The sequence below is a fragment of the Calliphora vicina genome, chromosome 1 (genome assembly GCF_958450345.1).
Source record: "Calliphora vicina chromosome 1, idCalVici1.1, whole genome shotgun sequence".
NCBI classification, from domain to species: domain Eukaryota; kingdom Metazoa; phylum Arthropoda; class Insecta; order Diptera; family Calliphoridae; genus Calliphora; species Calliphora vicina.
This window is the reverse complement of record NC_088780.1, coordinates 168,280,326-168,296,474: the sequence shown is the minus strand read 5'-3', so window position 1 is coordinate 168,296,474 and position 16,149 is coordinate 168,280,326. Positions and strand designations below refer to the sequence as shown.

The 16,149-nt window shown below is 31.4% G+C and overlaps 1 protein-coding gene across 1 annotated transcript in view; it reads left to right on the top strand.

Annotated features, from left to right (window-relative positions):
- The first annotated feature begins 2,750 nt into the window (after positions 1 to 2,750).
- Positions 2,751 to 16,149, top strand: part of Dop1R2 (dopamine receptor 2) — a 33,051-nt gene continuing 19,652 nt past the window's right edge. The window contains exons 1-2 of the mRNA XM_065504152.1: positions 2,751 to 4,414; positions 13,899 to 14,007. Coding sequence (XP_065360224.1) covers positions 2,796 to 4,414; positions 13,899 to 14,007 — 1,728 coding nt within the window. The 5' untranslated portion in view covers positions 2,751 to 2,795. The remainder of the gene's footprint in view (positions 4,415 to 13,898; positions 14,008 to 16,149) is intronic.

Below are 16,149 nucleotides of genomic sequence, written 5' to 3'. Positions count from 1 at the left end.
TGAAAAGATAACTGTACACTAAATATCTTAAATGAAAATAAATTTAAAAATTCTTGATACGGAGGGGACCAGGTCCATTCAAATAACGTCTATTTTTTATGTAAAATTAAACTTTTGGGCAAAAATTCTCAAATCGCGTAGTCGATATCAAAATAAAGTAACCTATTTTAGATGGCCAAATTATTTTGTTCTTAATTATTTTGTAAAGGGTCACGATAACCTCGCTCCTGGTGTGGATATATTATAGCAAAAAAACTAAAAAATCCCATTTTTGGAATTTTTCAAAACTTTTTTGGGAATTACGCGATTCCTGATTATAAATTTCAAAATTTGTTTTTATTTTTCTATATCTAATAGAAAAGTCTATTTAACTGTAAAATTTCATTAAAAACGATTAATAAACAAAAAAATTATTTTAATTTGAAAAATTTGTATCTTTGCAAAAACTCAATAAAAAGCATTTTTTGTCATACACAGAGAAAACAGATTCGTGATAGCAACCTAATTTGTTGCCAATCGAATGATTCTGTCTTAGTGACCGAATTTTACAGTTGTGGCTACAATATTTTGGAAGGGGTAATTATATTTTGGTTGCCTCAACTGAAATTCTTCTTTATCAACTGAATTTCTATTGTTAGAATTGAAAACTTCTATGTGTGCAACCGAATCATTCGATTGACAACAAATTCGGTTGCTATCACGAATCTGTTTTCTCTGTGTACCTATACAACCACTTTATTCAAAAAACAATAATTAAATGTAAGGGTAAAACTGGTTATCATAAAATTGTTGAACCTTTTGTCTATTTCTAACAAAATAAATAAAAATAATACAGAAATTCCAACAAACAAGTTAGATATTAGCATTTTTATACTAACGGCAGCCATTCACCATACAAAACGTATGAACATACCCAGGTATGTTGCTGTTGATGTGCGTAAAGCAGTTCTGCTGTTGACATAGAGGTTACGTTACTTTTAGTGGAAATCATTTTCTTTTAAATACTTATTTAATTATAATATTTTTTTTTTTCAAAATATTCCTAATATGTATGTAAAATTTTACATATGACTGTATATATTTTAGTTTATATACAAATATGTAGATTTAGCATACTGCTAAGATAAATTTATATATGTTCATACATGTGTAGGTAAATTAATATTTATTTTTATGACCACATCTGTAGTAGATGCATATAAATCTACTCTAGAGAAATTTCTATATAATTTCTATACAAAATAGTTTCAACGCTTCTATGGTTCATAAACCTATACTATATTCATGTATAGTGTTTTGTTTTCTATTTATTTTAAGCAAAGAATTGCCACTTTTTAATTTAATTTTGCTTCCTCATGCCTCTAGTCGTTTGATTTGGCTGGCTGGTTGATGGGTGGTTCCGTTGCATTGTGTTTGTTAGCTCACAGTTGTTTTTCGGTGTGTGAATAACCATAAAATAATACATAAATGTTTACTTTACACGGCAAATTAAATTTATTATTTTATATGTGAAAATGTCATTTAATTTTTTCTTTTATACCCACACACACCAATTTAAGAATAAACGAAATATGAAAAATATTATGACGCAGTTAAAAATAATAATAACAAAAATATTTTTTATTAATACATTTAAAATGTGGCTTCAGCATAAACATAAACATCATATGTATATGTATGTATAAACCAAGGTTGGCTACCAATTCGAAACGGTTAAAAGGTAACGGTAACGCAACCGCTAATTTGGATTATCGCTAACAGCAGTTTATCAGTAATGGCATTTCCTATTATATCGGTAACGGTATTTTAATGATAACGGCAATATTATCTGAATTCCATTATTAATAAAAATGACAAAAAAATTATATTTGCAGATTTAATTAAACTTAATTATTGATATTAAAAAATTATATTTTATGATTTAAATTATTTATGGAATATCGGTAACGGTAACGCGGTAATGGTAACTGCAATTATTTTGATAACGTCATCTTAGCGGTAACGGTTCTTGACCTTATAATATTAACTCAAAATGGTTTAACTTATGTTTATACCAACTGTTACCTCTAATGTACCATTACCAAATTAACTGCATTTACCGTTACTAATAAAATATCGTTGCAGATATATTCCGAAATAAACGTTGAATTAAAATTGGAGAATCTGAATTTTTGAATTAACGGAAGGATCAGTTCCTTAATTTACAAAAGAAACCGATTGCAATAATGTTAATTATCTAAGATAAAATTCATATATTTATAGTTCAATTTAAAGCACAAAAATACATTATTGGCTAGATTTATTCCTTTGCTGGCAAATCACAAAAATAAAATAACTCACTCTAAAGACACAACCTTGGGGAAATGAAGAAAAATCCACCTCATCATTGACATCTTCATCGTTTTACAATAATGTCAGTGCAGACATTGAATTAATAATATTGCTTTACTGTTGTTTATAATGGAATACTTTTATGTGTTTTTTTATTTGTTATTTTTATCTTTGCAGATTTCATCTTCTTTAAAGCCTCTAATAAAATAAATTTAAACGTAGAATTGGGAATTAGTCTAATTCATTTAACGAAACAAACCACCACAGCAACAAGAATCTGAAGAGAAATGATTTCGATAAAATTTCATTGTAACATAATGTTTGATTTTATGGCTATATGCGACAGCGGCTGCCAATGGGGCTGCTAATGTGCTATTGCTACTTCCAGTCCCAATCGGAAGCGAAGAGCCAAAAATAAGACACAGAAACAACAACGACGATTTCCAGCTAAAGATAAATGCTAAATGATAATGAATAATGCAATCGGCCACATTGGAAACGTTACATCATCCAGCTTTATCAATACCAATAGATCTGTGCCATATTGGGAATATGCCGCCTTGCTACAACCACTGGCCGCGAACATACCAAGAGTACACAATATGGCAGCACAGCAAGTGCACAGAGAGCAGCAGCCACCACAGCTGCTGCTGCAAGAATCAAACTCACCCGCCTTTTCACGAAACGACAATCACAGCCATGCATCAGCATCGTCTGCGGCAGAGACCACCCAAACGCCTGCGTCACAATTCTATTCGAGCTTCAATATCTCAGATGATCTCTTTTACTACTTCAATGGGTTCCTGGAACGCGGAAACGCACCGGAAGCGACCTCGCCGACACCTATTGAGACTATCACCACACCCGCGGAAACCTTCAATGTCACGAGCATACCTCAAGAGCCGGACTTTAGTGAGTTCCTCAGCGCATTGCCTAATGATCGTGTCGGCCTGCTCTCCTTCCTGTTTCTCTTCTCCTTTGCCACTGTGTTCGGTAACTCGCTGGTCATATTGGCCGTCATAAGGGAACGTTATCTGCACACGGCCACGAATTATTTCATCACTAGTCTGGCGGTGGCCGATTGTCTGGTGGGCTTGGTTGTGATGCCTTTTTCAGCCCTTTACGAGGTGCTGGAGAATACGTGGTTCTTTGGAACGGATTGGTGTGATATTTGGCGCTCGTTGGATGTTCTATTCAGCACAGCTTCCATACTAAATCTCTGCGTAATATCGCTGGATCGATATTGGGCTATAACGGATCCCTTCTCATATCCCATGCGCATGACCGTGAAAAGAGCTGCTGCTCTCATCTGTGCGGTGTGGGTGTGTTCGAGTGCCATCAGCTTCCCTGCGATAGTGTGGTGGCGTGCAGCCCGTGATGGCGAGATGCCTGCATACAAGTGTACCTTTACGGAACACTTGGGATATCTGGTGTTCTCCTCCACAATATCCTTTTACCTGCCGTTACTCGTGATGGTATTTACGTATTGTCGTATCTATAGGGCGGCCGTAATACAAACTCGTTCACTGAAGATCGGTACGAAACAGGTACTCATGGCCTCCGGTGAACTACAGTTAACGTTACGTATCCATCGTGGCGGTACCACACGAGAACCCTCGACCAGCTCTCATCATCAGGCGCTGCACGGTTCGCTGGGTGGGGCGCCGAGTGGTGGATCCCAACATCACCCCCACTCGCATCACCATCACCGCACTTCGCACCACAATCACAGTGCCGCGGGGACTACCACCTCAACGCCGGAGGAGCCGGACGACGAACCTCTATCGGCCTTGCAAAACAACGGTCTGGCACGTCATCGTCACATGGGCGGCAAGAACTTTTCTTGGTCGCGTAAACTGGCCAAATTTGCCAAAGAAAAGAAAGCTGCCAAAACGCTGGGCATTGTCATGGGAGTCTTTATTGTTTGTTGGCTGCCATTTTTCGTGGTAAATCTACTGTCTGGCTTTTGTATGGAGTGTATAGAACACGAAGAAATTGTATCAGCGGTTGTCACCTGGTTGGGTTGGATTAACTCCGGCATGAATCCTGTAATTTATGCCTGCTGGAGCAGAGATTTCCGAAGGTAAGTCTAACTAAAAACTTTATTACACTTGACAATTTACTTTACTATTTGTTATGGTTTACACCGCTAATTTCATTTAAATATTCGTTGCTTTGTTTTATAACCATAATTGCGTTTTATGTATAAAACAGCCATTATCTTTGCGTTTCTTAGTAGCGTTCAGTTTTGTTTCAGTTTCTTTTTCCTTACTTATCGATTTTTATTGCTTTTTTTCTGGTCTATACGACTGTGAAGTTTTTTGTAAATATTTAGAAGCTTTTTTTTTGTTTGTTTTATTTCTGCTGCTACTTGCTTTAGGGCAAAATACTGTAGGCACAATTTAGATTATCACTATAAAAAGAAAAAAAATACTTTGTGGTTTCTTGGTGTGAAACCACAAAGAATTTTCTTTCTTTTTGCGGATAAGGAAGGCATGCCTTGCAGAAATATGGAATAGTACTTCAAATTAATCAAAGCAAATATGGAATATGAAATGTTTAATTTTATGTTTAATCAATATATAACAGATTTAGATCGGATAATTTATGATTCAGGTATTTATTTTAACTCTTCACCGTCTTGAGTAGGACAGCGCCTTATTTGTCGCTTGGAATACCATCCCCATTTATACACGTGTTGCGGGCTGGGAAACGTAGGTAAAGTGTTGAAGTTTAATACGGCTGTATTTTGAAACACTGGTATTTTATATTTTACTAAGGACGCATATCATTATTGTACTTAGTGGTATCATACTTGAATTTGCTGCAAATAGTAGACTCTTTAATATTCCTTGTTAAAATGTATCTATATTTGTTTGTTGTTGGCTTTTAGGTTTTTTTAGTTTCCAGTACAAAATATACATTTGATAATCTCAGCTATGAAAACTTTGTGGTTGTTTGTTTTGTTTCTTTTGAAATTTTATTTCAGTGTCTCGTTGTCCTTATTTTGGGTTTTCGTTACATTTGTTTTTTTTTGTTGGCCACCATTTGCATAATATTCTAATGCGTCTAATGGCATACTTTAGGGACTCTATATTAATGTTGCGGCAACGTCTAACAGTTAATTCTATAAAAATTACAAGCCCCAACAATTTTGTTGTTTTTATGTATTTTGTGGCTTTATGGATTCATTTGTTTTGCTTTGATTTAAGTAGTCGGAGTTAAAGTTGGTTACGGAGAACACCTTCCGAATGATTATAATAGTCATAGAATATATACTTCTGCTGCAAGTAGTTAGTATTGTTAGTGAATGTATAATTTCTACGTTTGCATATTTTTACTCGTGGGTTTTGAACAGCTAATTTTATTACCATGAATATGCTATTTAAATAAACACAAATATATACTTTACGCGTTGAAAAAAGTTTATACTACAAACTGCCAAAGTAGGTTAACATAAATTATATAATTTTGCAATTAAACAATGAGTTTATTTTTGGCAATCTTTTTCCAAAAAAAAAAACTTATTATTTATTATGAAAAAGTTTATTTAAACTATGTTGATTTCAAAAACTATAGACTCTAAATGATGAAAATCTGCGATCTCTCATAACTTAATTAAAAACTCAAACAACTCAGAAAGTGATAGAGCGAAAAGGAGAACAAAATAAATTTAAAATAAGAAGAAGTAATTCTGTTTAGATCTAATAGCACAGATCTAATAGTTCATGGTGCTTCCAGCAATGTTCCCATATCTGAGAAGCATATTAGGATAACCTATGAATGTCTAGCTATCTCTTCCAGAGTCACCTGACTCTCTAGGAATCTTATGGCCGCTTGGCTATCAGTAAATATCACTGATATTCCGCTATACTTTTTTAATAATTAAATTAATCATTTTTTTATTCGGAATTTATCGGAATTGCGGTTTGCTTCGGATTTGGACAAACTAAGATTTTTGAGCGAATATTAGACTCGTTTCGGGTTCGGTCTTAAAAACCAGTTTCGTCATAGTTCATTACACAAGATATTTTACATGTCTGATAATGTATATTCCATTGACCCTAGAATTGACTAATTGAGGGAATTTGTATCGTCTAGTGAACAGTACCAATTTCTTTTATATGGATTCACACATTACAATAACTTTAGCCTTTATATGGTCAAGCCCGACCATATAATATCAATAATTTATATTGGTGAGTGATTTTCGGAAGTGGGCCTTATATGGGAGCTATGACCAATAATGGACCACTCACCTTAAAATTATGTCGTGTGATTTATGTCTATATGAAAGTTTTGTGTGTATACCAACATTTTTAAGAGATTTATGTACGTTAAAGTGATTTTTGGAAGCAGGTCTAATATGTGAGCTATGACTAATTATGGACCGATCGTAACAAAATTTGGTGACATGTATTTCGTATATTTAAAACTTATTTGGAGCGAAACACATGGAGATACATATATAAATTAAACATTTATGACCGATACAGTCCAATTTCGGGAGGACATTTGTATGGGCGCTAGGTGAAATAATGGACCGATTTCAGCCAGTTTTGACAGACTTGTTCCTTGGCCGAAAAAATCGAAATATCTTCAAAATTGCGACCTGTACTCTGCGCATAAGATTTACATGCACAAGATTTATGCTGTTTTCTTTTCTGACACAAAATATTGAATATATATTTTGTACCATTTATTAAAGGTTACCCTACCCTCATGTGTTGCATTTTTAACGATCACGATAGAACAAAAATAATTACTTTTCTTTTATGTAGCTTCTAAATATTATAAAACTATACTTTTTACATAAAAAGTAGTGCATTTCTAACATTATAAAATTGACGGTGAAACATGTAGCATATATTCAGGGTTTTAGGGTAACATTATTAGAAAAGAACACGACCAAACTAAATTTTGTTCAGAAAAGAACACAAAGAAGGGTAAAAGGCAGAATAAATGCATTATTTATGCCAGAAAAGAAAACACCATTACATGGAAAAAGGGTAACGTTGCTAGTTATGTTACTAGTTGTACCCCGAATGATCACTAGTTCGGGACTGTCTCCTATTGAGCAGGTTCAATCGACTCAGAAAGTGGTTCTGAGTCCATCTGTACACTTTAAGGGTGTTAGACTAATGTTTTTGGGCGTTACAAACATCAGCACAAATGCATAACACCCTCCCCTACTATAGTGATGTAGGGTATTTTATGGGTTTTAGATCTTGTTGTGGAACTAATATAGCTTCTTCAGAACTTGTTTATTTTGTTTATCCTTGTAGACATTTACTTTTAAAGTAATTCAATATACGATTACTAAAAATTACACTCTTCTACAAAATGACACTTATTATCAGAACTTGAAAAGCCACCTAGTGGAGGTTGTAGGCCTAGGTGAGGACAACAATTATAGTTAGGTAAAGAATTATAGTTTTCATAAAACAGCTTTCATAAAATATATGTATAAGATCTATATTTTTATTTATTTAATTTCAATACAAAGAAGCCTTCGTGGCCAAAAAATACATGTATTGTTAAGAATATATCTATGTATGTAAGTAACATAAGTAAATATTTAAAATAGAAAATTAAATTAAAATTAAAAGTTAAAAGGCTCCCCAGCCATATAAATATTGCATAAAATTTAAAAATTAAAGGTTTCTATAGCCAAAGTTTAAACAATATAAATGGGTAATGACATAAAAATTAAGTATAGTTTAATTTTGATCTCTATTAAAGTAGTCCAAGAGTTTCTTCTTGTATGTAAGGTAAGAATACGAAAAAAGTTTGAGATCATTGGGAAGTATACTCCAAGTTCGGTGAATTCTTATCAAAAAGGAATGGTCAAAAATAGAAAGATGTCCTAGTGGAACATCTATCTGAATGTTGCGTATTGAATTAATAAAAGAAAACATATTCAAAAGTAATTGAGGTTGTCTATATCTCATGATTTTGTAGAAGTGAAGTAAAATACGTAGGTTAAGATAATCATAAAATTTACATTTTAAAAATATAGGAACAAGCGCCGAGACTCGATCATGTTCTTGTATATTTACATTAAAAACATAGCGTACAATTTTTCTGACAACTTTCTCAATAATATTCAAATTATAGGCCCAAGTCCCAGAAAAAACCTCAAGGCAGTAGTTAACTCGTGACATTATTAGTGAAAAGGCCAGTCGACTCCTGATGTGTCTTGGTGTATAAGCTTTTAAACGGTACAGATTTCTCAAGACCAGACAGCATGAGTTAGCTATGGAATTAATATGATCTGAAAATTTGAGTTTCGCGTCTAAAATAACACCAAGACATTTTAGAGAATCAGTAAAGCAAATTTCACGACCACTGATGAATAATCTGGGGGATGACAAATTCCTATTAGATGAATTAAATTGTATAGCTTTTGATTTGGTAGGATTAATCTCAAGCGAGTTCATATACATCCAAATAGATATAGAGTTGAGGTGATCATTTAAAGAATTTTCAAAATTGATTAGTCTAGAATCAGAAACATACAACAAGAATATGTCATCAGCAAAAACATAGGGCTGACAAATGCCATTATTCATAATTGAAATCCCATCATTCAAATAGATAAGAAATAATATAGGTCCAAGAACTGACCCTTGGGGTACCCCCGAAGTAACTAGACCAGTACTGGAGCAAGATTCATTTAAGGAAACGTATTGGAATCGATCAATGAGATATGAGTATATTAATTTGCATGCTGATTTCGAAAAATTGAAGTTCTCATGGAGCTTTTTTATAAGAATATTATGATTGATACGATCAAAAGCCTTAGTAAGATCTAAAGAAATCATTGTGCAATTTTCATGACTGTCAAGCTTTCTCCTAATAGATTCAGTAAGTGAGAGTAGTAAAGAAGTAGTATTAAGATTCCTTTGAAAAGCGTATTGATTTGGATTAAATAATGAAAACTGATTACAATAGGATAAAATCTGTACCTTGATTAAATTTTCTATAATTTTAGATATAGCCGGTAAAATAGTTATAGGTCTTAAATTATCGTAATCAAAATTGCCATTTTTAGAGATAGGTACAACTTTACCAATTTTCCAATTTGTGGGAAACTTACAGACAGTAAATATTGTATTTATGATATGTAAAAAACTAGAAGAAATAAGAGGGAAAATAATTTTTATAAATTTAATAGGAATGTTGTCATGTCCGGTAGCATTAGATTTAATGGAGTTTAAGGCTATAAGAATATCAGTTTCAGTAACTGGATCAAAAGAAAAAGATTCAATACTCTCAGAGAAGTTACCAAATTCAAATTCACCATAAATATTAGGCCTCATGTTATTAAGAAATTTGTTAGCTATTTCCTCTACATCCATATTATCAGCTTCAGGTTCCACACGACCAGTAATACCCAACCTACGTATCCTACTCCACATTTGATTATTATTAATCCCAGTAAACAAACGTTCACCATATTTCTGACGAGTCTTCCTAATTATAGATTTAGCCTTATTCCTAAGTCTACAGTAGCTCTTCCAATTTGCATCAGTTCTATTCCTAAGGTAAGCCCCATAAGCATGATCTCTTTCAGATCTGGCATGCGTAATATTTCTAGATTTCATCCAACTGAAGAGAGACGAGTTTGGTCTAACTGTGGATGTGGGGACAAAGTTATGAAGGCCATCAATTAAGTCAGTCAAAGTTGACAATTGGAAATCAACATCATTGGTACAAAAAATAGGGGATATGTCGAATTGCTCAAAATATTGGATTAGATCATTAAAGTTAACATGATTATAATTTTTAAATCGAACTACGTCATTACGTAAATGCATAGAAAATTTGATGGAAATTAAAATAAAACTGTGATATGATGAGAAAAACGGAAATTGCAATTGGGTTTTATTAATAACAGTAGAAGGTTGGCTAATTAGGAAAAAATCTAAGAGAGAGGTGGAATTATTAGATAAATGAACATGAGTTGGCAAACAGTTATGAGTAATGTGGAGGCCACATCTAGAGACTATTCCTCGAAAGTTATTTGATTTGACTGGGTTAAAAAGATTACAGTTGAAATCCCCCATAATGATAATATTAGAATATCTATCTAATAAGTCACTATGAAGGCTTTCAAATGAATGTATATCACCACTAGGCAAATAAACAACACCAACAATTGCAGAAACATCATTACCAAAAATCTCAACAAATAACGATTCACAAACACCATATTGTCTGCTCCTAAAAATTATTTTGTAGCGTAGTTTATTAGATAAATATAAGCAAACACCACCAGCTCTACTAGGAAGATTACTTCGACTTGTATTTCTTGGGCGATCATTTCTAACCAGATTGTAACCCGTAAGAGATAAAGATGATGAAAGAATGTCAGGTTTAAACCATGTTTCCGATACTCCAATTATATCAAGATAAGAATCAGTAAAGGTGTTTTTAAATTCATCAAGTTTAGTGCTTGAATTAGATGGACATAAACTTTGGGCATTAATATGGCCAATATTCAAACAATCCACAGAAGAGGATAAACAGTTATTTAAAATTGAATTGTCAGTGGCTATAGGACCGAGATTATAATTATGGGTCATCAAAAATCAAACAATATTTATACTTAAGGGGGAGCCTAATAATTACAACAACAAAATAATTATATAACATTTTCGATATGAGAAAAAATAACTTCATTATATAATAATAAGCTACTTGACAAAAATTAATAGTAGTATACTTAAAAAATTATTTCATATAAAAATAAAATAGAAGAAAATTTGATTGAAAGGTGCTTTAACATTATTCCAAAGTCATATACATAGATTGAAATTTATAGGAATTTATTTAACAAATTAGATGAGCATTTATAAATAATGATTTATTTCATTTTATCGCTAGATAAAATGATAAATCAATATTTAAATTAGTTAAAAAAAACCAAAAAAAAAATAAATTCCAGGCGATCACCCTAAGTAAGCATAAAATAAGCACTTATAAAAAATGTATAAGTGAAATCCACACTTACTATGGGCACTTACAAAAAATATTGATACTGCTATTAAGTTTTCAAATTGAAATTTATTTCTTTATAAATATAAGTTTAAATGAAAGAAAAACATTGTTAGGGTTATGTATTAATAGTTTGGAGAGTGTGTTCTAGACGGTGTCAAGGTAAAATTTTGATAGAAAATAAAGTGAACAAATTTTAGTAACTCATAAAGCGACACAGAATTATAGACAATAGACTCTGCCATTGTTAAAACACACTCAAAAATGTCTAGTGGGATAATGAAAAAGCACAAAATATATAGATCATATAAGTCTAAATAAATAAACTTGAAGAAAAATAAACATTGAGGATAAATTGGTTATGAATAAATATAAAAATTAGAATGTAAATTAGTTAGTAGATTAGTTAGAGGGCTATTTAAAATTTAATTTGAATAAGTCGATACATTCCTGAAAGCTGACAGTCTTCACATCTCCATTAATCATAGTAATTTTTGCCATTAGAACTTCTCGATTTATAATATTGTAACCATTTATCTTCTTGTCACTTTTTAACTTCCAGCATATTTTAAGTAATTTATTAGCAAGACTTGTATAATTGTCATTCAAGTAGACGCGGTTGTCATTTGTTCCACCAACAATATTAGAAACTTTAAGGGATTTGTGTTTAAAATATTCTGAGATAACCTTATCTCGTTTGACAATTTGACCAAATTTAACAAGAATCGCATTTCCATTTTTTATGTAAATAGCATTAAGAATATCACCAGGATCAATATCCACTTTGAGATGTTCACACAAGCTGTTAGTAATTTGTATAAGGTCATCTAAATTATTTGAAAGGCCAGTTATGACAATGTCAGCTCGATTAAAGCGGTGTTGAAGCATGTGGTTCTGCAGTTCAAGCTCGTAAAACTTTTTCTTATAAGCTGTATCATTAGAATTCACAAGGGTTTTACAGCTTGTAATCTCATCTTTAATTTCTTTAAGACTATTGGACAGTTCTGCACGAACTTCACTGATGACAGAATCAACTTTAGTTTTTATTTCAGATTGTTCACTTTTCATAATATTGATGGAGTTATTAAGTGTAGAATATTGCTTCCTTATTTCAGCCTTGAACGCATTATCAGAATTATCAGGTGGATTGTCCATACATCTTTTGCAAGTAAATGCCAAATTACGATTTTTATCTAGTGTAGAGAACAAAACCTTGGAAACGTTTTCACAGTCAGCATGGTACCAAATATCACACAATCTGCACAGCAGGCATCTTGTCCCAGAGGTATCCACATCACACACTCCACAAAGATATGCCATTTTATTGTATTTTTTAATGTATTTATGATATTTAACGTTGTGAAGAAAATATTAGAAAATGGTAGACACTAACGACAATAAAATTGCAATTTGTATCGTTTTTACTTGTTTGCTTTGTACTTTATTCGTAGGTCGTTGTTGGTAAAACAAAAAATAAATGTTGATATTCTATTTATTTTAATTGTTTTAAAAATAAAATAACTTTAACCAATTGAAGATGTGAATATAAAATGTTTTTAATGTATAATTTTTATATTTTTTGCAAAAAAAACAGATTAATTTTATAATTTTTATCAAGAGCACAAATTATGCACGTCTACCACAACATAGTGTTGCCAGACCAATTTCCTAGAAATTGTGTAAGTTTTTATAAATAGTTTGGCATTCTTTTTTATTTTTTTTCCTAATTTTTCAAATTCAACAATAGTTATTTTAATTTTTTTCTATGAAACCCTATTTTTTTGCATAGTATTTTATAGACAATTTTATGTAGACAAAAACGAGATATTAGTTGTTAAAATCGGTTTATACTTGCAAAAGTTATTTAACTTTAACTTTTATTAAAAAAAGGTATAAATTTGTATAAGCTTCCATATCAAAATAAGCATTGAAAAGCGATTAAAATCAAAAAAGTTGATAAATTTTGTTTTTCTTTTAGATATTCTTAACAAAAACAATACTCATAGCTAACAAGCACGTCATTTTAAAGCGTAATCAGTTTTCTTTTTAACACCGTTAAAAAATTTAAAGTCGGACAGAGACTGACTGAGTTACAGATCGATAAGTTCACGGACATAACTGAAAACGGTTTTTTCAGAATAACTTCTGAATTTGAGGGTGTTTTGGAAATTTTCCAATTTCTAATGTACTCAGCAAGCCCTATAACCTACGCTAGGTCGTTTTCCAAGTTTTTTTTACATCGTAGCACCGTGTTATTAAAGAGAAAGGAAATATTTAAAATTGTATGCTTTTGCCACTTTATACAGATTTCTTTTCATTTCGTATTTCTTGAAATCGTTTTATGAGCAATTTGTATATGTAAATACATTTTTTTTATTATCTTTAGCTGATATCCTGCTTTAACGAATATACTCTTGGCTACATAAGTATAAATTTACATTAACACTCAATATAAATTTTTTATTATATTTTCTTTTACATATTTTGTTTTTTTGTTGAAATATTAAGTATTACACAAAAATGTTCTTTATGCTGTAAGGTGGGTTTATTTGTTTTTATAATTGCAGAGCCTTTGTGCGTATATTGTGTGTATGTTGTCCACGTAAAATTCGTCGAAAATATCAACCAACGATGCGTTCAAAATCTCAGGTGAGTTTCATTTTGATTTTCCTTTTTGTTTCATCCATAAAAATGTTTACTTTGTGTTGATTCATTTGCCTGTATTCCCCCCGAAGCCATCTATAGGTATATTGCGTTTTAAAGAAAATTCGGGGGGAATTGGCGAGAATAAGACGAGTTGTTTTTTTGTATATGGGGGATTTCATGTCAAGTGAACCAACTTTTGAAATCGATGTCTTCCGATCGGGATGAAATTTGCACCAAGGTTAGCTCTATTGGATAGTAACTCAGACACAATTTTTCAACAACATCGGTCGAGAACTCTCTGAGTTATAGGGGGTAAAATTTTGACAATTTGGTCAAACAGGGGTTTTTTCTTATCCATGTAACTTATTACCTATTGTTCTTAGCAAAATGTGTTCCAAATAGTATAGATAGCTATTTCTTCGATCTTTCGAAAAAAAATATTTAAAAAAAAAAATAAAAAATTTTTAATATTTTTTTTCCGAAATCAAAAACTTTTTTGACTTTTTTTTAAAATACGCTTTTTTTTTTATTTTTTTTTTTTTCTTAAAATAAAGTTTAGATATTTTCCTTGAACACCTACTTGGTCGCTTAGTGGGATGCGAGTGGGATATCTATCAAAATAAATATTTTGTAACTCAAAACATAAAATTTTTGACTTTTTTTGCAAAATCAAAAACTTTGTTGACTTTTTTTTTTCAAAATGGACCCTTTTTTAATCTTTTTTTTTAGGTCAAACAAAAGCTTAGATATTATCCTTGAAGACCCTTTTGGTCGCTTAGTGGGATGCGAGTGGGATATCTATCAAAATAAATATTTTTTAACTCGAGACTTACAATTTTTGACTTTTTTTTTTGCAAATACGATTTTTTTTCCAAATGGGCCCTTTTTTTAAAATTTTTTTTGTAGTCAAAAGAAAGCTTAGGTCCATTCCTTTAAGATATTTTTAGTCCCTTAGTGGGATGCGAGTAGGATATCTATCAAAATAAATATTTTGTAACGCAAGACATACAATTTTTTAATTTTTTTTTGCAAAATCAAAATTTTTTTTCTAATATGGGCCCTTTTTTAATTTTTTTTTTTTGCTCAAAAGAAAGCCTAGGTCCATTCCTTTAAGATATTTTTAGTCCCTTAGTGGGATGCGAGTGGGATATCTATCAAAATAAATGTTTTAACACAAAAATTGTATGTCTTGAGTTACAAAACATTTATTTTGATATATATCCCACTCGCATCCCACTAAGCGATCAAAACCATCTTAAAGGAATAGGCCTAAGCTTTCTTTATAGCAAAAAAAAAAATTTCAAAAAGGGCCCATTTTAAAAAAAAGTCAAAAAAGTTTTTGATTTTGCCAAAAAATCAAAAATTGTATATCTTGAGTTACAAAATATTTATTTTGATAGATATCCCACTCGTATCCCACTAAGGGACCTAAAATATCTTAAAGGAATGGACCTAAGCTTTCTTTTGACTAAAAAAAAATTTTTAAAAAAGGGCCCATTTTGAAAAAAAATTCGAATTTGCAAAAAAAAAGTCAATAATTGAATGTCTTGAGTTACAACATTTTTATTTTAATAGATATCCTACTCACATCTTAATAAGTGACAAAATAGGTCTTAAAGGAAAAGACCTAAGCTTTCTTTTGAGCAAAAAAAATTTTTAAAAAAAAGTCCCATATTGGAAAAAAATTTCGATTTTGCAAAAAAAAATTAAAAAATTGTATGTCTTGCGTTACAAAATATTTATTTTGATAGATATCCCACTCGCATCCCACTAAGGGACTAAAAATATCTTAAAGGAATGGACCTAGGCTTTCTTTTGAGCAAAAAAAAAAAATTAAAAAAGGGCCCATATTGGAAAAAATTTTGATTTTGCAAAAAAAAATTAAAAAATTGTATGTCTTGCGTTACAAAATATTTATTTTGATAGATATCCTACTCGCATCCCACTAAGGGACTAAAAATATCTTAAAGGAATGGACCTAAGCTTTCTTTTGACTACAAAAAAAATTTTAAAAAAAGGGCCCATTTGGAAAAAAAATCGTATTTGCAAAAAAAAAAGTCAAAAATTGTAAGTCTTGAGTTAAAAAATATTTATTTTGATAGATATCCCACTCGCATCCCACTAAGCGACCAAAAGGGTCTTCAAGGATAATATCTAAGCTTTTGTTTGACC